The sequence below is a fragment of the Panthera pardus genome, unplaced genomic scaffold, assembly GCF_024362965.1.
Source record: "Panthera pardus isolate Hobbes unplaced genomic scaffold, ASM2436296v1 HiC_scaffold_11, whole genome shotgun sequence".
Classification (NCBI taxonomy): domain Eukaryota; kingdom Metazoa; phylum Chordata; class Mammalia; order Carnivora; family Felidae; genus Panthera; species Panthera pardus.
Genome location: NW_026526666.1, coordinates 97,402,272 through 97,424,846, shown reverse-complemented (window position 1 = coordinate 97,424,846; position 22,575 = coordinate 97,402,272). Strand labels below are relative to the sequence as shown.

Sequence of the window (22,575 nt, the reverse complement as noted above, 5' to 3'; positions counted from 1 at the left end):
CAGTACTGTTCCACGCGCAGTTTAAATTTAAATTACTTTAAAGTTTTAACATTCCGGTTCCTCGGTCCCACTGGCCACATTCTAGTTGCTTGGTAGCCACTCGTGATCAGTGGCTGTGTTACTGGACAGTGCTCTCTTCTAGACAGGACCGAGTGTTGAAAGGATGTAGATCGCAGGGCTCTCTCAAGTGCACCGTTGGTGGGAGTGTAAATTGTTTCAGCCACTTTGGAAACGGTTTGAATTGTCTTGGTAGGCGAACACTGATGCCTGGTGATCCAGCAAACACCTCCTAAATCTGTATATATCCAGAGCAGCTCTTGCCTCCATTCCCCAGGAGACGTGTACGGGAATGTTCATAGCAGCAAACCCTGGAAATAGCCCTTGTACCACCCACAGGAAAATGGATGGATGGTAGTACATCCGTGCAATGGGATGATGATAATAAGTAGGTACGATAGATGATTCTAGGTGCACACAGAAGGGTGGCTGACTCTTAGCAGGTATGTCTTGAGGGAGAAGTAAGTCCCAAGACATAAAGAGGCAATGACCGCCTTTTTGAAAAGCCTAAAACAACTAAAAGCAGAGACTATACTGAAGATTCAGAATAGTAGCTGTCTTAGGTGGAGGAGGGGTGGGGGGGCACAGCAGAGGACCACACAGAGAGATACAGGTTGTGGCCAGTGATGGCGTTTTTGTGCTGGGGATGGTGGTTTCACAGATTTTACTCCACCATTTAAAACCAAGAAAAAGGCCAATGATGACAGTAGGCCTTGAACTGAGGATACTGATGAGCATAGTCCTAAAGCCCAGTTCAAAGAACTAGGGAATTAGAGTCCTTTCCCTCCAGGTGCCCGCAGGCTCACAGGGAACATGAATACATAAAAGTTACTTAAGAATTGTAAATCTAAAGTAGACACATGGTACTACCCAGTCACAGAGCATGAACAGACAAGATCGCTGTTTACCTACGGCCATACTGCTTTCAAAGGGTAACCTGAATTTACAGTGCCATCATCGATAGATGGAGAGGACAGTTCCATCACACAGTGGCCTGCCCGGGAGAATAGCACTTTAAACTTCTTGCTGGCTTACAAGGTTTGAAACACCAGCTTACTGGTTTTTGTTCATAATTATTTGATTAAGTTTAGTGCCATATTTGTGGACACACAATGACTTTAAGTACACACACACACACCCCTGCAGCCTCCCACTAGGACCTCAGAGGTTAAAAATTCAGGTAAATTTTGGAGAAGAAAGAATAGTTTTTCAGGTACCAACAGTGATGAAGCAGTAGGGGATTCTGGGAAGAATTCCTTTAATACCTTTGTGCTCCTAGGTAAGAGCATCTCTAAACCACCCCTTCTGATAGCCCCTGGAGTTATGGCTGTTTCCTCCTATGGCAGAGCTGAGCTCTTTTTTCTTCTGTGTCCATGGCCCTTGAAGCCACAGTGAGCTCCTCCTATCAGCAGTGTCTGAACACTACACCCAGCCTCCCCTGGATGGTTGGTTGGTCACAGAATGAGGACCTTGGAAATGGGAAGACAGTGTGCAACCTGTTGGAAAGACAGATAAGAAACCTAACAGAGGCAGTGTGTACCCACAAGGGAGCTACTCTTCCTTCCTGTTCTCCAGCATTTGGGTGGGCTTATAGTTAGCAAGTTCAAAGATGTGCTGGGAGTGGAGGTGAGTTGGGTCAGTGAATTTTGGGGAGGATCCTGAGGGATGCCACGGAGTCAAGAAATAACTGTACGCCCCAGCCAACTATTTGCTAATGTGATAACACGGGGTACACTTACTTACATTTTCAACTATTCCATGGTTGTTACAAGATGTGATTTCCAGGAGCTCAGGTCCAGAAACAAGCCTCCTTTCCTTGACTTCCCTGGCTCCTTTGGATCCCAGCGGAGGAATTTAGGACTCTTAGTAAGTTTTCTTCTCATCGGTGTAGCATGTTGTTCCCACTCTTGGTACTAATGAAAAGATTGTTTCTTTTAAGGAAATTACATGTGTTAGCAAAGACATTAATTTCATGACCATGCCTTCATGTCTCTTCCTTGGTTTTGATCAGCGGGCTATATAAACACAAATCCTTGACCTTTCTGTCAGGAAGATATGATTCTAGCTGGTTCACATTTTCCCTTAACTTTGTTGACCTTCAAGGCTCAGAATCTCTGGTCTTCAAACTCTCCACCAAAGTTAGTACGCCACCTTTGCTTTTGAGTTCCATGGTTAAAATGGCCCTTATGCTGACCCCCTACCCACCCACAAATGCATTCGTTCAGCTACTCAACTAACATTTACTGCTTTTCTACCACGAACCAGGTACTGTTCTAGATCCCAGGATAGCAGTGAATGAAACAAAATTCTTGTCATGGAGCTTATGTTCCAGATGGGGCACCAAGCAATACGTGAATAGTTTATCTAAGTGGGATGTGAAGCAAATGCGTGCTGACACATGGCTGACTTAATCTAACTTGTAGTTTGAAAGTATCGTTCTCGTTGCCATGAGGAGAACGGACAAGGGTGGAAATAGAATAAATTACAAGACTGTTGTAATAATCCATTAGAAATCCAGAGATTGTTTGTCAGTCATGACAGAGATGGAGTGGTAGTTGGATTGGGAGTCCATATGGATGTTGAGCCTGTGGACCTCCCAGTGGATTGGGAAGATGTGGGGAGAGGCATCAGGATGAAACCTTATACTGAAAAGCTGTTGGGGGCGGGGGCCACCTGGCTGGCTCAGTCAGTGAAGCATCTGACTTCGGCTCAGGCCACGGTCTCGCGGTTCACGAGTTCCAGCCCCACGTCAGACTCTGTGCTGCCGGCTCGGAGCCCGGAGCCTGCTTCCGATTCTGTGTCTCCCTCTCTCTCTGCCCCTCCCCTGCCTGTGCGCGCGCTCGCTCGCTCTCTCAAAAATATAAACAAACAAACAAAATCGTATCTTGTTCCTCTTGGAAGGGCTTCTGGGGCTTCTGTCACGATAGCCAGAAGCTCTTCCAGGTGACAGAACAGGAGGACTGCCTTGGGAAAAGGACCCTTGATGAGCCTGCCCTTGGCAGGCTTGGACCGACAGTAGCTGTCTCGGGGGCCAGGCAGACAGAGCAGGGCTTTGCTGCCTGGGCAAGCGTGCCACGCTCCCTGCCCTGGTTTGCCAGCACCCTTACGGGAGCAGGTGTCCGACCTCGCCACTGGGGACCCCACGGCGGGCGGCTCCTTACACTTCCCTTCCTCCCCTCAGCCGGTAGTTAGCATGTAAACAGCCAACTAAATCTTGAGACCAACGTTTACAAGGCCGAAATCTTCAAGCAGAAATGGAGACGGTGTGTAGCGGGAATATGTCAGTACATGACATGAATTAAAGTTGTTTCACCCCTTCCCTCAGTACAGATCACTGAAACCTCTTTACAGGCTTCTTACACCATCCCTGACGAGCTCATGTAGTGGTATCTCGGGCATCCTTAGTGCTGAACTTCTAAAAGTGTACCACTGGACTTGTGGCTCTCTGGCACATAGCAAACATCAACCAGGTATGGGCCTTCAGACACCACGGCCCGGTGAGCGGAGGGTTGACCTGGGTCCAGGAGTGCTTTGCGGTGTCCCAGTGTCGCGTAGCCTGTGCTGAGTTTTTAGACTGTTTCCGTCCGTATTAGTACTCCCGTTTGCCCGGTAGGGCACTTTTCGCCTTTGCAGTAAATTTCTACACTACTGTGAGTACACGGTTCTGAAGCTGTGAGTCAGTGCGCGAGCCTTCCTGCTTGCCGCTAGCTGTGTCTAGAGAGGGTTGTTTTGCTTCAGTGGAATCCAGGAACAAATAATGAAAAGTACAGCGAGTACAAGGCCGAGGACAGACCCGGCGCACTCTTATCAGTCATCTGAAATATGCACAGCCTTTCCAAGACAAATATGGACTCCTGTTTCTAGGAAAACACCAAAAAGTACTTACCAATTACCCTGTATATGGTTTGTGGAAAAAGACAACATCGGCCTACCCCGAAAGCCATGGCAAAGCAGATTCCTTTGGGCAACCGACAGCCGGATGGCGTGAGTGAGAGTCGCTGCAGAGTCCCAGACTGTGGCCTGGGACCTGTCCATGGAGCGTTTCTGCTCCCTCATAGGATTCCTGTGTCCCTCGCCCTGGGCCCAGACAGCTGAGCTCATCTCAAAGAAGCCCAGAAGCCTGGTGTCCGCTTCCTAGATGCCCCGGTGCCCTCGCCGTTCTTGTCCCTTGCGAGTCCAGAGGCGCCTCTCCTGAAGGTTCCTAGAAAAGCGGGGTTTTCCCAAGGAAAGGGCTTAGGAACAACAACAGGAGTCGTCACCGGTAGATAGCCCACGTCCTGTGGGGCGCAGGCGCGGCCGGCACAATTCTGTTTGATCCTCACTGCAGTCCTGTGAGGTAGGCGTCCCCATCCCGTTTTACAGAGAGAACTGGAACCCGGGGTGCAAGAAGCCCACTCACTTGTCCGTGATCACACGGAAGATGGCGGAGACAAGGCTCTGGTCAAAACTGGAGTCCTGAGCAGCCCTGTCTTCGTAGCGAGTGCGCTCATAGCTGATGCCATCGCTCAGTTCCGGTCGCTAAAGTTAGGCTCCGCCTGTGCCACGTGGTGCTTTGTATTTCAGACGAAGAAGGGAAATCGTGTCAACCGTTATGCTTGACCTCCTTGCTTTCTGTCCCTTGACCCATCCAGGACTCAAGCCCAGAGGGTTCGCAAACCGCGCTGCTGCACCGGGCCCCAGGGGCTGCTGCCCCGCTATTCTGAGAGCCAGGCAGAAGGGCAGGAGCAGCTCTTCAAACTGACAGACAACGTTCAGGACGAATTGTAAGTGGAGCCTCGGGAGAGCACCGAGTTATCTTTTCTGTCTCTGAGTCTAAGTAGTTGCTCTTGTTCCAGGCGCCCTCGTGACTCTTAGGCGTTGGAGTGGAACTTGTCGAAGATTCCTTGACCCAAACCTTTTACGGGTCTAGGTATCACTACTCGTGCAAAGCCTTTGACTTCAAGCGGAGGTTCTCAAACTGGGTTCCACAGTGGGACATCTGGGTTTTGTTTCTAGAAGGTGGTGGTGCCTCTCCAGTTTGTTCAAAGAGAGGAGATCGTGAATGGGACGTACTCAGTTTTAAGGCCTTTTTCTCTGTAAAATGTCCTTAAACTTTGGTGTTCTACTGTTTGCTGCAGAACAGTAATGAAAAAAAAAAAAAAAAAACAGAAACAAAGGGCAACTAGTGTCTGAAAATTTTAGAGAAGCAATTTTTAAGACTTTTTTTTTTTTTTGATTGAAAGAGAGTGAGCGAGAGCGTGCACAAACAGGGGAAAAGGGCTGGGGAAAGAATCCCAAGCAGGCTCCACAGTCAGCACCGAGCCCGATGCAGGGCTCGATCCCACGACACTGGGATTTTGACCTGAGCCAAAATCAAGAGTCAGACGCTCAACCGGCTGAGCCACCCAGGTCCCCCAAGAAAAGCAATTTTTAAAAGAGTGTTTTGTTACTCTTTGAAAGGGAGGCCTTATATACCTAGGGTCTTGGAGTATTTTTGGTTAGTGAAATTATTCCAAGTTGACACAATAGGATTCAGTATATCACTATCTTAGGATATTCTGCAGAGACCTATTAGCATAAAAAAAAAAGCTCATTAACTTAAATTGGTGTTAGACCCTCCAGTCCAGAGAAGGCAGCTGGTTGTGCCTGGCGAGTAGCAAAATGCTTGTTTAATTTCTTTTAATGCTCATTTCTCTCCTTTAAGCTAAAGCAAGAGAGGGAGGGCTCTGAGGGCCATGAATATTTTTTGTCTGATGGAGGAGTGTCTGAAGCAGAGGTTAATTCAGGATAGGCTTCATTGTCATTGTTAGAGACAGCGTTAAGCTGACCTCATCTCATATTTTTATAGCAGTATTTGAATGGAGACATCAAAAACCAAGTCCAGAATTCATCTGTTGCTTGCTGGGTAGCGTGGCATCTTCCCGGATGCGTTTTGGGTAACTCAGGCCCCCTGCAGTGTTACTGGAAGGTCTCTTGATGAGACATGATACTGTTTCGGCTCAGGCTGCCATAAAAAGTACCATAGTTAGGGTGACTGAAAAAACAGAAATTTATTTTCTCACAGTTCTGGAGGTGCGCCTGCCAGTTTGGTTCCTGGTGGAAGCTCTCTTCCAGCCTTGCAGGTGGACACTTTCTGTCTGAGAGAGAACATGCAAGGGCAAGAACTCTGGTGTCTCTTATAAAGACACTAGTCCTGTAGGATCAGGGCCCTGCCCTTAAGACGTCATTTAACCTTAATCACTTCCATTACTTCCTTCCTCCAAACAGGGCCTTGGCATAAGGCTAATGCAGGGACACCGTTCCGTCCACAGCATGCTTCTTGAATATGTTTTGCTCTTTTAGTCTAGCCCTGGCTCTGGTCACCATTGCAATACCCAGAATCCCCAGGCAGCTTCACTCCAGGGGGGACTTTCTATTCCTGCTTCCTCGGGGGAGGATTTGGTGCCACAGCTGCCCTTTATACACCTTTGCTGTTGGAACTCTTGGATCAGAGGCCCAGAGAGTCATTCCTCAAGTCTAGCAGGGCATGGTTCAGAGGCGGCTAGAAGGGCAGCCCCAGGAGCCCTGGGATTTTCGTTTTAATAGGCACTCAATAAATATTTGTTGAATGAATGATAGCCGGATAGCTGCAGTATGGCATTATATTAATACACGTTCACTTTTCCATCTTTTGGAGGTTTTCTGGTCAAAGGTTGAGATTATAAATTATTGTACGTTGTGCTTTTCATTTCCTCCCCCACTTGCCGCTATTCAATTCAAACCATCTCGGTCCTTGTAAAGTTCATTTTCAGTAGAATGGCATGTGCCAAAAACACAAGGGAGAGATGGTGTAGGACAGCTAACGTAGGATCGTTCCCGGTGAGATACACGCACATTGAAAACAGAGCCACGTAAAGCTGGAAACTGGAATCAAACTGAAGTCAGTAAAATAGATTTCGTGAAACCCTTGAAATTTATACGAGCTGGGAAAAGATATTGGCATGAATGAATTTTGACTCTAAAGATGAAAACCATGTGTCGCTACCCAAGTTTGTGGGTTAAATCTCGCCAGTGAATGTTGAAGAAAGCACGTGACCATGGCCTTCCTCGGCATACAAGGAAGAAGCCATCGGGGAACCCGGCAAATATTTCTCTGAAGTATTCTCGGTTGTCAGGCTGGGTCTTCATGGTGACGTGAACATTAGAATCATCACTTTGCAAGAAAGGAGTATTCAAGAAACACACACAACTGCCAAATTATACCTCTGACTTTTATCCTAGACTTGTAATTAAAAACATATTTAAAGACCTAATTATTTGCATATTTTCCTTCAGAGTTAACCCCTTAAAAGGGTCTTTAATACCTTGCTCTACTGTTCTAACTAAATGTTTCCACATTTTTTTCCAGTTAGACTCACTGTTTCACTTCTGGAAAATGTTGTGTAATTACTTCCTGATGTAGTGAAAACCCCACAAAGTCCCCAGTGCCATGGGCACTTCAACTGTGTTCTCCCAGATCAAGTTTCATTTAATTTTTTTTATTTTATTTCATTAATTAGTATTAACAAGATAGTTACTGACATACGATTTAAGGTCTGGCCGGCTAAAAAGGCTTCGGTTTTTGGAAGAATCCACTGCTTCTCTGGTATGCTACAGAATTATCATTGCTTCCCATCCTTTGCAGTTTTGGTTTTGAAATAGGATCCTGGGTTAAGATGATGTTAAAGTAAAATTTGTCCAATCTGATTAAATTATTTTTTCCTTGTAACTAGTGTCTCATCTGTAGCCAGGGATCTCATTTTCATTTAAGAAAGAAGAAGAAAAAGAAAGGAAAACAAGTCCCTACTTTATTTCTACAACTTTATCACAAAGTGACCCACCAGCATTGTAAGCCTTAGGGTGGCTCTTACCTTTTAAGAAAAGGTTCCCATGAGCAACCCACATGACCTAAGAAACTGCTCTGATCTACTGTTTCCTGGAGTTTGACCACTGGATTGTATTTTTTATTTTATTATTTAAAAAAAATTTTTTTTAACATTTATTCATTTTTTGAGAGACAGAGAGCCAGCACAAGCAGGGGAGGGGCAGAGAGAGGGGGAGACACACAATCCAAAGCAGGCAGCCCGACGCAACGAACCGTGAGATCATGACCTGAGCCAAAGTCGGACGCTTAACCAACTGAGCCACCCAGGTGCCCCATGGATTGTATTTTTTAAATGTTGTTTCAGACAATAACATTTATGAGGTTTTTATTTTAGTACAGAGAAGTATAAAAAAAAGAAAAGAAAAATAGCCTATTAACCCAGCAGCCAAATAAGCTCTTTCTCTGTTTGATGAAAGGAATTCGTGCACATGGTCAGCACATTCAAGTACAAAAAGAAATAAAAACAAAAATAAAATTTTCCTTTCTTGCCCTCCATGTAAACATACTTGTGTATGGCATTTTGGATCTTGTCTTTCTTGACAAATTGCAGATGAGACAGAAATCAGAATTTATTTTTTTTAGAGCACAGATTATGGTGTTGATTCTAACAGCATAGAATCACAAATATAAGCCTTATGGTAACATATATAGTCTCAAAACAAAAACAAAAGACGAGTCCTTTTGAGGAATGGGCTAAAGCTCGTTAGCTTTCATTTTCTAAACCTGGAAATACTCTGTCAATAACCATAGACACTTAGGGAATTGGACATTCTTGGATATGCCCCTGAATTAAAACTCATTTGACAGATTAGCCAGCTGTGCCGATAAAAATGAATGGCTTGACTAAATCTTTAGTAAGTTAGATCAAGAGTTCTAAGAGAGTTTTTTTTAACTTGACTACTGGGTAAAATATATCCAACATACAAAGTTGCCTGTGCTCTGACAAACTCCTGAGGACCTTACTATGTGAATTCTCTTGTCAGTTTCTAAGACTACCTAAGGCATAAATGTATCGAATGCTAGTATGTGCCAGGAAGAGTAAGAAATGTGCTTTTTCCTTGCAGAGTTCGCAGTCTTACAGGGGAAGCAGACAGGATTACCAACTATCTGTAACATATGATTGCTTTTAAAATAGAAGCGTGAGCCATGTGTTATGAGGCCTCAAGGGGAAGTGATTAATTTATTCTCGGAGAGCCCGGGAAGGCTGTGGACAGTTGGCCTGGTCCTGCAGGATGAGGAGAACGTGCCCAGGGGAGAAGAGAGAAGGGCCCGTATACAGAGAAGGGTGCCGGGCACAGGCACAGACGGTGGCTGAGCTACTGGCATTTCTGGAGGTTTGGGGCTCACCAGGTGTGGTGGCAGCACCCATGTGGGAAGGTGGCTCACAGCCCAGAGCCTAAGAGCCACAGCGAGTTCACCTGTCCTATAGGCGGTGGTGAGGTTTTGAAGACGATCCCGCTCAGAATTACATATTAAGGACGGAACCTTGCCGGCAGCAGAGAAATGGATCAGAGTCAGATGAGACAGGAGGGCAGGGCAGTGGCGGGGGCGAGGGGTGGGGGGCGGCCAGCGGCGCCCTGGACGTAAGTGGCCCGGTGAACGGTGGAGGCACCTCTCGCTCCGGTGGCAGCGAAAAGGATTGGGGAGGACGGAGTCGAGGGTATCTGGGGAGAGGGCATCAGCGTAATTCACAGTCCTGCTGGCTAAATACAGATTCGGAGTGAGGAGGGGGTGAAAGTGACCCCCAAGCCTCTTGCCCATTTGGCTGTACCAAGATACTGGCCAGCGAGTGTGACAGGCGGGGGCAGGGAAGGGGGTGGAGGAGAAGGAGCAGCCTGGCTGAGCACATCCTGAGTGTGAGGATGTGTGGGATGCATTTGTGTGGAAAACCAGGCTCAGACACAGATTTGGGGGTCACGGATGGACTCAGAGGGGTGACACATTTGGGGGGTGGTATTCTAGGAGCGCTTTTGCAGTAAGATGACTCAGAACTTTTCCATTTTGAAATGACTCCAAAATTGAGTAGAATATGGATATACAAATAGAGTTAATAAGGCAAAAAACAAAAAGTGGGAGGAAAACAAAGAAATCAACTTGAAGAGGGGGGGTGAAGCAGTTACTTGGCAGATTGCTCTCTCCCCAAGGACCAGTCAGTTGGTCCTGAACCTGTTTTCCATGTGGCTGCTGAGAAGGGCACTCATTTCTCCAACCTGCTGGCGTGAGGGTCTGGGGACTTGTAAGGCCCTCCCCCTCCGTCAGGGTCACTTAGCGTCTGTCTCAACGGAAGAAGGAAATTGCGGTGGCCGCCATCAACGGAGCACCTCTTCCGTGCAGAGGCGACGGGCAGGGCCGGCTGGTCGCATGTCAGCTGCGCGACTTGGAGAGGGCGTCGCTACCTACCGCCGAGCGAGAGACCGCAGCTAACGTTGGTGATGCCGTTGGTGGCCGAGAGTGCCCGAGAGTGCCCCCGTGGTGTTCGTGGTTGGGGGATGTTGTTAACAAGAGTGGGTTTTCCTTCTGTGGCATCGGACCTTGCCAGAGTGACCCACTGTCAGCACCTGTCACCTCGGAGAATGATGTAAGCCATGTGCCCCAGCCTTTCTGAAGAAACTTTCTGACCTTGATCCCAAGGTCGAAGTCCCCTCTTTCTCCCCTTAATTTTTTTTTTTAACATGTATACATTTTTGAGAGAGACAGAGACAGAGAGACAGAGCATGAATGGGGGAGGAGCAGAGAGAGAGCGAGTACAGAATCCGAAGCAGGCTCCAGGCTCCGAGCTGTCGGCACAGAGCCTGACGTGGGGCTCGAACTCACGGACCACGAGATCATGACCTGAGCCGAAGTCGGCCGCTTAACCGACTGAGCCACCCAGGCGCCCCGCCCCCCTTTCTCCCCTTAAAGGATGATGAAAAGTAAAACTTCTACCTAAAGTCTAAAAATCTTATTTTTTATAGAAGCAGTTGTAGTGTCTGTACCAACCTAAAATGTATCACCAGGGCGCTGGGTGACTTCCCTAGTTCCCTCCATATTTGAAGGGTAGAGCTTATCCAGATGCTTTGTGTTTCAGGCCACAATTTTTTTCATCCTCCCTCCCTGTGGGTTCTTACTAGGTCAAAGGCTGGAAGGATGTGCTCAGGATCAGCCTGAGACCACACTGGCTTTCTTCCTGTGTCATCCCCTGAGGTTTCACAATCGTCCCTCATTTATGGGTCAGAAGCAGCCCCGTGTGAAACACAGTTGTTCCAGAAAGACAAGTGGGAAGCCAGGGGTCTGGACTGGGCTCCAGGGCAACAGTAGCTGCTGCCGCTCTGTGAGCAAAACCCCGAGCCTCTCAAGTGGAGCCCACGAAAGCCTGTGGAGAGAAGCTTCTGCGGGAGGATGGCCAGGAGGGGAGGGAAGCACCATGGCTCTGGAGAAGAACGGGACAGAGGAAAGCGCCTTTAGCAGAAGGAAAGCTGCCTCGGCCAACTGCTCCGATCACCCTGAGCTGTGGGTCCCCTCACAGATGAAATGCTTGGGATCTGTCTCCACAACAGGAGACCCCTAGTCTAGAGCCCAGTTTTAATTATTCTTCGGTGTGATTTCCAGATTTTGTAACAAAAAGAAAGATGACCAACAGGAAACCCCGAGTCTTGGTGGTTGGTTGTAGGAGCACTAGGGAAGCGTCAGGGGGGAAACAGAGGGCAGAGCTTTGCAAAGTCAGTCTCTGGGCTCTTGTTCCAACCATCGTTGGGGACTTGGCACCCCAGCCGTGGCTTCACGGTCTCCCTTCCTCCTGCTCTCCATTGTACCATTGACTCTGATCTGCTTTTGATTTGAAAAGACTTTAGAAGAGTTCATGGAGGGATGCCTGGGTGGCTCAGTCAGTTAAGTGTCTGACTCCTGATTTTGGCCCAGGTCATGATGGGATCGAGCCCCACATCGGGCTCCTCACTGAGCATGGGACCTGCTTGGGATTCTCTCTCCCTATCTCTCTGCCCCCCCCCCCAAATAAATAAAGAAGAAGAAGAAAAAGAAGTTCCCGTAAATGTCCAGAAAGTGTTTCTAATGCGTGGTGGCTTCAGGGCACGAAGGGAGCCCCTGGTCACAGAACAGAGGTCTATCACGTTCACAAAGCTGTTGCTCTCCCCTCACATTTCTGTGTGGCCGTGAATTCTTTAGACGTTCCTGGCAGGTAGTATCCCCTCTGTCGTCAGATGAAGGAACTGACCCAGAAGGACAGCAGCTGGGCTGCTCAGGGTCGCCAGGCCTGGCAGCGTCTCCCTGCCCTCGCGGCCTGTGTTTCCGCCTCTGTGCGAAGATGCCTCGGGAGAGCACCCGAGCTCAGGGCCTCGCTTCCTCCCAAAGCAGTCCTGGCCTGACTGAGGACTTGTGCCCTCTGTGGCATCTTGGAAGGAAGTCTATTTTAAAGCCTCTAAAAGTGTTCCAGTATGGAAAGTGCACTAATAATTCAGCCACCCTGGCCCCGGTGTGAGAGCAGCTGCCCGGATGGAAAGGCCTTGGCTCTTTCTAGAGGCTGTGCCTAAATGTCAGCTACAGCAGGTGCCAAACGAGTGAGACTGGGGGCAAGGACCAGAGGAAAGGAAATAAACTCAGTTGAAATATTTTTTTTTTTTTTAACGTTTGTTTAGTTTTGAAAGACAGCATGAACAGGGAAGGGGCAGGGAGAGAGGGAGAATCCGAAGCAGCTCCAGGCTCTGAGCCGTCAGGACAGAGCCCGGCGCGGGGCTCAAACCCACGAACCTCAAGATCATGACCTGAGCTGAAGTCCAACGCTCAACCAACTGAGCCACCCAGGCGCCCTATCAGTTGAATTTTTAATGCACATTCCTGCTCTCATCCCAACTGAGGTGGCCAACTTTGGGGTCTCTTGAGAGCCCATTGCCTGCCCAGCCCACCCGTGCTCAGAAACCTTATAAGCTGATCTGGGTTTTCATGCTAGTTGTGCGGCAAGTTCTGGCCCTGTGGTGCTTCCTCTCTGTCAGGATGCTTTTTTCATTTCTCTCTCTCTGTCTCTCTCTCTCTGTTTCCTCTTTTCTTTCCCCAGATGACCTATTTTATTTTTTTACTTTTGAGAGAGAGAGAGAGAGAGAGAGAGAGCGCACGCAAGTTGGAGAGGGGCGGAGACAGAGGGGGACAGAGGATCCGAAGCTGGCTCTGCGCTGACAGCAGCGAGCCCAGCACGGGGCTCAAACTCACGAACCTCGAGATTATGACCCGAGCCGAAGTCAGACTCAACCGACCGAGTCACCCAGGCGCCCCGGGACAAGCTATTTTAGATTCTGTTTAGTTCGATGAAGTGATAATGCTGTCCCCCTAATACTGTCAGAACCTGGAATGTGGGAAATTCTGTGCTAAGTGGCCTGGACACCAAAAGCTGCTGGGTACTTCTAATTTTGGCATCGAGACTTTACAAGTCTGCATTCTTGCATTGCCACCCAGTTAGAATAGAACAATAAACCCCAATTTTTGTCATGCAAGGCTGTAATTAAAGTGGCAACTGGAACAGGCAGATACTTACTGAGCGTGTAGGGGGTGGCTCTCTCGGTGGGGGTGGGCTCCTGGGGAGACGTGGGGGCGTAGGAGGCAGACCCCACTCTTACCTCAGCGTAGAGAGCCGAGGGTTTGGCAGTGCTTCTGAAGGTAAGCAGCTGGGTATTCAGAAGCGGGGGCAGGACTGGAGGATTCCAGGCAAGCTTCATGGAGGAGTTGGAACTGGGAAATCGTCAGGTGGGAAGACTTTCGATAGGTTGTGCTCTGGAAGGGTAGGTGGGAGTGGGGGGGTCTCTAAGCCTGCAGGCGAGCGGGTGCCCAGCACATGCTTGGGTCTGAAAGGAGACGGGCCCGTGCCCCAGCAGCCCATGCCCGGGCCTCCGTCCCCTCAGTGTTCTGTGACCGCAGAGAAACAAAGCCATCCTGGGACCCCAGTCCCCAAGCAGCTCCGGGGAGAGCCTCCCTCGGCCCAGCGACCGCAGTTTGGAAATTCCTCTCAGGACATCAAGTCCCAGGGGGCCAGAGCTTGACAGCCAGCCTGTCGTCAGCTCTTAGTATTCTTGCCGTCATCTGGTCTCTTTTGCTGTCCCTCGACGTCGCCGCCCCATTGTGGAAGGCTGTCACAAGATGCCACAGAGGCAGCCAGGCCCCGGAGAGCTGCCGCGGCGGTTTCCAAGGGTCACTGCCCTTCATTCAGGAGCTGAGCTGAAAGGTTTGACGTGCATAAATTTCCACTTTAAATCTGTGAGCTCCATGGAGGAAGGGGAATGAGATTCCCCGCCCCACCCCCCCACCCCACCAAGTGGCCCTACAGCCCCTGCAAGTAAGGACTGGAAGTTAGTCAAATCGGGATTGTAGCTTTCCTTCAGAAAGCACTTTCCAATTCATTAGAGTTTTCTGAACACGCGGTGGTATTCTCCCGGGTTCCCCGTCACCGAAGCGTGGAGCGGAGACCGGGCTGGGCCGCCTCGTCGGAACCGTGACGAGGAGGGACCGGGGTGCACGTGTGCGAATGCTGGAGGCGTCGTGCCGCCTTCTCGCAGCAGCCTGCCTGGGAAACCTCGTTAATTCTGCCCTCCCCCTGCGTCCCCACCACCCCGCCCGTGTGAACGTTGTCAGCGGCCACTTCAGTGGGTATCGAACGGCATTATATTTTCTCCCTCTGTTCTGCCCAGCGAGGCCCGGTTCCATTTCCTCTGGGCCTCAAACTCCCTAAAAACTCTCACTGAAAAAGAAACCCCGCACAGTGCAATTCCAGGTATAAAATCGTACTGCTGGTCGTCGTCCCGAGCTACTTGGATCCAGCACCCCGTGTACGGGGCCATGTGCCATACGGGCCCGGGAGGTCGCTGACACCTTTAGTCCAGATTTACAGATGAGGGGACGGAGGCTCAAGGGGTAGTAAACGTGAGGGAGCCTGGTCGGGAGCCCACACACCAGGCCTCCTCCCCTTCCTTCGGCTCGGTGACCGGGAGCGGCCCGGCGCCGTGGGTCGAGGCCACGCTCGGTGTGCCCTTCTGACCCTTCCCCCTCTCCCACAGCTTCATAGCCGTGGAGAACATCGACAGCTACTGTGTGCTCATCTCCTCCAAAGCCGTTTACTTCCTGAAAAGTGGGGACTATGTGGATCGAGAGGCCGTCTTCCTGGAAGTCAAATACGACGATCTCTACCACTGCCTCGTCTCCAAGGACCACGGGAAGGTGTATGTGCAGGTGACCAAGAAGGCAGTGAACTCAAGCAGTGGAGTGTCCATCCCTGGCCCTTCCCACCAGAAGCCCATGGTGAGTACCCACCTGGCCTGTCTCCTTCGTGCTGCCCCCCCCCCCCCCCGAATTGGCCTATTCCGCGGCTGAGAGACAGAAAGGGCCCCCGGATCGCCTCTGCCCTGCTTAACGCTTTTCAACAGGGATTCACTTTAGGTTTACGCTGGGCGGTTACTAATCCCCAGGGGTACCGCTTCTCAGTCCTGCATACAGAAGGAGCTCAGGGTGTGCGTTAACTGGGGTGATGCTGCCCTCCCAGCTCTACCAGTGACGACCCCACCAGTTCCTGGGCACTTGTGCCTCCACTGCCCGTCGGTACAGCACAGACAGCCATGCCAGCTCTAGTTAGTGGGGGGGACCTAACGACGTGATACGTGGGGGGGGGGGGTTATCCCTAAAATGCGACTCTTCGGTGCACTGAACCTAAGGTCTTAGAGCACACACTGGCTCCTCTGTCGTTCCTCCTCTATAACAATTGCAAACTTTCCTCTTCTGCACAAAGAAGCAGTATCTAGCGTAGCGAAGGCCCTTCCCCGGAATAAACTCAAAATAAGTATTTGGGAATAAAAGGGATACGTTGCCTCCAAAGGGTACAAGGTACTGTCACGGCAGGACTTGCATTTGAAAGCTATTAGTATTTAATAACGTTCCTATTAATAACCAGCATCCATTAAGGATGTGCCCTGGGCCAGGCTGGATACTAAGTACTTCCTGAGGGTCACGTGCTGTTGCGCGGCCGTCTTTCCCACTTGACTGGTAAGGAGGCTTGGTGAGGGCAAGTGCCTTGCGCGAGGTTATATGGCCAGCGCTGGAAGGAACTGGGGGTTCAAACCCAGGTAGTAGGACTCCAGAGCTGGCAGTCTAGACCACTTTGTTTGCCGCTTCCGCTCGGAGAGACCTGTTGGCTCAGCCGAAGCGCGTGTGAGGAGACCCGCCATCTCCATGGTCTGATTTGGTGGCTTTTCGTGAAACCCAGGTGTTCGTCATGCTCACTTTTCACCCGGCGTGCCGCGCTTTTCAAAGCTGCTCTTGAGAATGATGTGCCATTCAAAATGGCCCTGCTTCTTATCCCCGGCTCTTTCTACAGATCAGAAACCACAACCAACCTCGCTGGGCCTCTCTCCTCAGCCTCCCCTTGACCTTCCCCTGCTCAGGAATGCACTTGGGTTTGGCTTGGCTTGTGCAGCCTCCCCTGGGGTCATCGGCTTAAGCCAGGGCTGGTAGATTCACAGAGTTCACACCCAGAAGTTGAGTATTTCCACAAGTTCCTTTCTGTGATGGGGAGCCTTGCCCAGCTACACTTCTCTCCTTTCAAAGCAACTGAGCAACTCAGCATTCCTGATAGGAAAGGCCTCGAGACGTTAGTTTGAGGATTCTTCTTCCCTCTTTGACTGGCACCAGACATTAGAGGTGAACCCCCTCGGTGCAGCCCTTTCTTCTTGCTCTCGGTCTTGCCTCAGCAGACCCCTGTCTCCTCAGAGCTGAGGCTCGCTGGCTCTCGGTTAGAGGGCGTCCCAAATGTCAGATAACTGTGGCTTGGCTACCCCGTCACCTGGGACGTATGTCAAAGACGCGGATTCCAGGAATCTGCCCGCGTCCTGTGATTCGTTTGGCCTCCACCTCGGGGGCAGGTCACTCATTCTGTTCTGCTCTCCAGGTCCACGTGAAATCGGAGGGCCTTGCCGTCAAGTTGTCACAAGAGATAAACTATGCAAAGAGCCTTTACTATGAGCAGCAACTTATGTTAAGACTCACTGAAAATCAAGAGCGGTTGGAGCTGGACTCCTGAAAAATCCCAGCTGCCAGAGAGACGCTCGCAGACACAAGCCCCAAGTCAATCGGGAGGAAAGGCCCAAAGGCTTGGCCTAAATCAGAGGCAAAACCGGAAAAAGGTTGGGGCGGGGGGGGCTGTCAAGGAACGAGGGGACGATACGAACGGAAACCATATTAATTCGTGGGTGGGTTGGGGGGTTCCTTTAGATTACGGGGAAGTAATTTTCAAAAGGTATTGGCTGAATAACGTTAAAAAAAAAAATGTACTGAGATGAATCTAATTTTTAGATTGCCCTGTATTTTGTTAACATGTATATATGTACAACTGTGTGTTTGTAAATATGCAGGAGCGTTTCTGAGCAGGGCCTGTGACGTGTGTAAAGGTTTGTTAGCTGTAAAGTAATATAAAGTTATATTGGATCTTCTATTGTACTAATTCTACATGTGTAATTCAGGGTACTCGCTACAAAAAAGGCATTCTTGAAAGGTGAAGAATGTTCCATGTTAGCTATGGAAACCAGAGTATTTGCAGGAAGAGGACGGAGGGGGGATGGGCGGCCTCGAGGCTGGAGCGGGAAGGCAGCCCCCAAAGGAGGTGGCTCAGAAACCAACCCGTCTTTTATTTATTTCCCACCTCCCCCCCTTTTAAGAGTAGTTCCTAGATTATCACAGATTCTTTTCCCTCCATCTGTCTGTTTGGCTTTGTCCTGACTAGTCTTGCACACACACACACACACCAGCATTGTAAGTCTGTCTTGGGATGTTGTCAGAGAGGATCAGTTTGAAACACCGGTAGGCTCTGTTGATTTCGAAGGGGAAAAAAAAAAAAATCTCACACAACTGTTGGTTTTAACAAATCAGAAATCCACAGATCTATCAGAAGTCCACAGTTAAGAATGCCCTCCTTTCCTTTCGGAACAACAACAAGGAGAAAGTCCTAGAACTCTTTTTCTCTTTTGATAAAGCCACAGGCAAGCACCACAGCCGCCCAGCCCTGGGCTCAGTGATGGCAACACTGGGACGAGAAGGGAGAGGGAGAGAGTCTCAGAAAAGGGAATGAAATCCGAGTATTAAAAAGCTGTTTTGCAAGTTCTTCATGGAACCAAGATTTGGCTAAAACATCTCTTGTCCTCGGTGTTAAATTCCAGCCAGTAGCAAGGCCTGGTATGAGTGCCCTCTTCTGCCTCGGTCTTGTTCTTGTTGGAATAAACAGGTTGGGAGCAGGAGCTCACTCTAGAATGAATGACTAGCCTTGTGATTTTAACGTTTTCATTTTGATAGAACTAATCGGTTTCAACAACCTCGTCCCATGTGGCGGAGATCGAAAACGATTCAGCGGATCAGCGGATGTGTGCAAGGTTTGGGTGTTTGTAACTCTTGACCCAAACCCTCCCAAGACTCACATGAAGCTGATCTGTCCATCTCACCATCCCTCCCCTCTGCGCACATGCGCGTGTGCGTGCGTGTTTTTAAAGAAGCAGGAAGGGAGCTTTAGCCCAAGTGCTCGAGAGCTCTAGCTAAGTGGGGTTTTCGAGGACCGCCTTGAACCCCAAGGTCTGTGTGGTCTCCGCCGACTCTAAGTTGGGGGGTTGCCGCGTTGAAGCTTAGCTCGCGAAGGGTTGGGGTGGGTTTGGGTTTGTCGTTTGTTGGCGTGTTTTGGGTTTTTTTTTGCTGGGTGCCAGTCGTGACTGCGTCCCCTCACGCACAAGATCCCCAGCAGGGTGACCTGTGTCTTCCTCACCAGCCTCCTCCTCTGCGCCCCACAAGTCTGCCTTGTGATTTTTGTCGTCAGTGACCCACTGCCAGAGATCACCGTCCCTTAAAGGTGAAACTCTCAGAAGGGTTGATTGTTTGCCTCAGTGAGCCTTCTGTCGCTTTCTGGAATGAAGTCGGTGGAATTTCGTAAGACTGACGAGGACGGCCTTGGGTCCCGTTCCCCCCCCCCCCCCCACCAATGGCAGCTGTGACGCAGCCAGCCGGTGGAGGGCGCAACGCTGCTTCCTGAGGGACCCAGGGAGGTGTTCGGATGCCCTCCTCTGGGCTCCTTTCTAACGTTAGCTCTAGAAACAGTCGCGCATCTCGGTGGGTCATGCGAGCCCTCGCTGCTGAAGGGGCCTGAGAAGAGGCCCCCGCTAGAGCTCCCTCACGCCAGCCACGGTGGGAAGGCTTCGGTGGGGCTCTGGACTTCGTTTCCTGCTTGGCCAGGAAAAAATTCAAAGCTCTGAAGGAAGCAGGCCCTGCCCCTGGCTCCTTGAATGCCCCATTTCTTTTTCAATTGGTGTTTAGCCCTTGATGTCTGAGACTTTGTTATGATAATTTCTACCGATTTTCATGCTGTCCCAAATACACAGTTTCTCTCTGAGGAAAGTAAAATAAATTGAATAAGGAGAAATTGGATAAGGAGAAATCAAAAGCCATCCTAATTCCCTGACCGGCATGTTTGGCAGACCCAGCAGGGCCCTGCGGCCAGTGCTGCTGCTCTGCCCCCCGGGGAGGGCTCCCCCGAGGGGCTCAGGCGGATCCCCTGCGCCCACCGACCGACCAGAGGGCAGGAAAGCAGACCTCTTAGCAGCCCCAGCTTGGTGGGTACTCACCTGGGTGTTCAGAAGGCTCTAGGGCCACTGTGTTTTTAAGCATCATCTGTGCCTCAAAATACCATAGTAGCTGCTTGATAAAATCCTGGTTCTCCACTGTGTAAACATGATTCTGTACAATCACCCATCTGTTAAGACTCTTTCGTCTGTTTCTCATATCAGAGTCGTTATTTTTCTTCCTGTGGAATAAAATGCTTTATCAACTTCCCAGACAGGTCGTTCTCTTCTGGTTTCTTGGTGTTGCGCAGATTCTAGAACCGGTGCCAGTGATCGATGCCAGACACATCCCGACGTTCACAGGAACACAAAACCTGTCCCCTCGCTCCAGGGAAGCATGATCCTGGGGCAAATCCTCACCTTGAACATTATTTCACTTTCCAAGAGTAAGCCGCCCGTTCCGTGCTCCAAGCCCGGCTTTGTGCGGCCAGCCTCTCACCCCACCACTCAGGCGAGCAGCCTGGGCCCCGGCAGGGAGGAACTTCTCCTATTTGCTGAGAAGGGGAGACCCCAGGAGGAAGAGCTTTGGAGCTCACTTTGGACGTGTTAAGTTCAAGGTGCCTGCTTGATGCAGAAGGCAGTGGGGCCCACGAGTCTGGAGCTCAAAGAGGTGAGTCCAGGCCAGAGGCGCCCGATTGGGAATCATCAGCACACATATGACAAGCGGAGCCTGGATGAAATCCCCAAAGGAGTTGAGGGGGAGTAGCAAAGAAAAGAGGCCCCGGATCTGAGCCCTGGGGCTCCCCAAAGTCTAGAATTGAGACAGACGGAGGGGAAGAGCACAGGAGATGGCAGGACCATCCACAGACACAGACATGAAGCCAGGAGGGTGCAGGTCCTGGAAGCCGAGTCCAGAAAGGTTTCAGAAGGAGGGGGGCTATTAAATGCTGCTGATAAATCAGGTGGGTTGAGGACCGGCAACACTAGGTTTCCAGCATCGAGGTCACCGGAGCCTTCTAGAGCAGTCTGAGTAGCACGGAGAGGGTAAGAGCCAGATTGCGCTGGAATCAACAGGAAAGTGGGAGGGGGGGAAGCCGGAGACAGCGCACGTTGACAGCTCTGTGGAGTCAGCTGGCCGTGAACAGAAGGAGAGAAGTGGCTGGTACTTCGAGAAAGGGTGGGGGGCAATAATAAAGGAAGACAGTGAAAGGGGACAAGGGAGACTGGCCAGGAAGAGGGGTGGATGTGGTAGAAACTTCAGAAGATTCTCGTTCCCTCATTTCCGTTGCTCCTCTTTGGTCACATCAGCAGAGAGGTGATGGAGGTGGGGGGGTGGGGGGTGACGGAGACCTGGAGGAGGAAGGGAATATAAGACAGTCACTGAAGATCATGGGCAAGGCAGCAGACAGGGAAGTATGTGCAGCGGGTCAGCCAGGAAACATGGAGGGCCCGTTTGAGGTTGGGGATCATGCATTTAAGGGGAGACCAGGCAGCCTGGTTCTGATTTCCTCCAGCCACACTCAGCTGCACGATTCAGCGTGGAACGGGCAAAGAGTTGGATTAATTGAGAAGTGTCCCGTCCTGCCCATTCAGATGCCCCGGTCCCCGTTGCCCACGGGAGCTCAGTAAGAGTGAGCCTGTCAGAAGCCAATGTCAGACAGAAATCCGAGAACTCAAAAGAAGGGAGGGGCTACACTCTCCAAACCGAAGCACACACCCAAAGAAGGTGCCCTTCCAAGTGGGAGAGCTTCTGGGAGGTGTGGCTCATGTCCCCACATGCAGGACCGCACAACCTGAATCCTGCAGGGGCTCCAGGACAGGGGGACAGTGTTCGAAGACACGCCGTCCGGGCCCTCTAGGCCTTGGAGACACTTGGCACAAGAAGGGGGTGCGTGGGACATCGACCTTTCTCAATGGTGCCACGCCACCAGTGCACTGAGACCAGGTCCTAAGCAGTGGTTACTGATCCAAGCAGCTTTTCTCTGGCCGGGGGATGGTTCGAGCAATCGGAGACACCGAAAAGAGAGAGCTCCTCGCTGCTGGATTGTCCTGCTGGAACTTTTCCAATTAGTTTAGATTTTCTTCATACAAACGCAAGCCAAAAATTCGAGTCCACGTATCTGTTACCATATGAAAGCAGGTAGTGCGGTATTATTTGTCCCTTTCTGCCCCCGCGTATCCCCCGCGGATACCGCGTGCACTGCCCACGTGGTTTCCCGGCATTTGTTTCTATGCATATTGGAATCCTATATGCAACTTCTCAGCCTTCTCTCCAATGCTGCCGTTCTGTAATTGACTCAACTACTTCCGTGGTGACGGGGTCTCTCGCTTCGTTTTCCATCCACCGCACCGTGCCCGCCCCCCCCACCCCCCACCCCAGAGCAAGGCTCCGGTGAACATCCCCATTTTTGTGCGGATGCACCACATTTCCACACGGTAGACCCCTCGGGGCCGGTTGCAGCTGGGGGTATAGACAAGATCGTTTTCAAAAAATGCTGCCGAGGTCCTACCGTAGCATCTGCAGGATTGACCCGGCTGATGGGTACAGAGTGGGGTCCTGTCTTCAGTTTGCATTTCCCTAGCGGCGAATTAGGCCATCTTCTCATCTGTACCGACTTGTTAGGAATGGCTGCTGAGTTACAGCAGTTGCCCTTTCAGCATCTAGCCTTAGCACCGGATTGTTTTTTCTCCTCACCTCGTTCATGATGTTGATAGATTTCCTGATAGGTACCACCCTTACTCCCTAGAATAAGCCCCATTTGCTCAGAATGTGTTAATTTGGTATTCTTTTGATACATTTCCTGGCTCTGTTTGCTAATATTTTTGAGTCTTTGCATCTTTAAAGTGAGGGCTCCATAATGTTCTCCCTATCTGCAGCAGATTTTATCATTTAAATTTTGCCGCAGGGATGCCTGGGTAGATCAGTCAGTTGGGCATCCGACTCCTTATTTCGACTCAGGTCAGGATCCCAGGGTTGTAGGATCGAGCCCCACACTGAACACGGAGCCTGCTTAAGATGCTCTCTCAAGGGGCGCCCGGGTGACTCAGTCGGTTAAGTAGCCAACTTCGGCTCAG

General features: G+C 50.3%; 1 protein-coding gene and 1 non-coding gene across 2 annotated transcripts in view; both read left to right on the top strand.

The window, feature by feature from the left end:
• VPS13D (vacuolar protein sorting 13 homolog D) overlaps positions 1–19,773 on the top strand; it is a 257,047-nt gene extending 237,274 nt beyond the window's left edge. The window contains 3 exon segments of the mRNA XM_019461427.2: positions 4,689–4,820; positions 14,974–15,214; positions 16,854–19,773. Of these exon segments, the coding sequence (XP_019316972.2) occupies positions 4,689–4,820; positions 14,974–15,214; positions 16,854–16,985 (505 nt within the window). The 3' untranslated portion in view covers positions 16,986–19,773.
• On the top strand, positions 15,420–15,557 carry LOC128776027 (small nucleolar RNA ACA59). Its single transcript, XR_008421002.1, has one exon. It is a non-coding gene; the product is annotated as a small nucleolar RNA ACA59 (small nucleolar RNA).
• Positions 19,774–22,575: the final 2,802 nt, after the last annotated feature.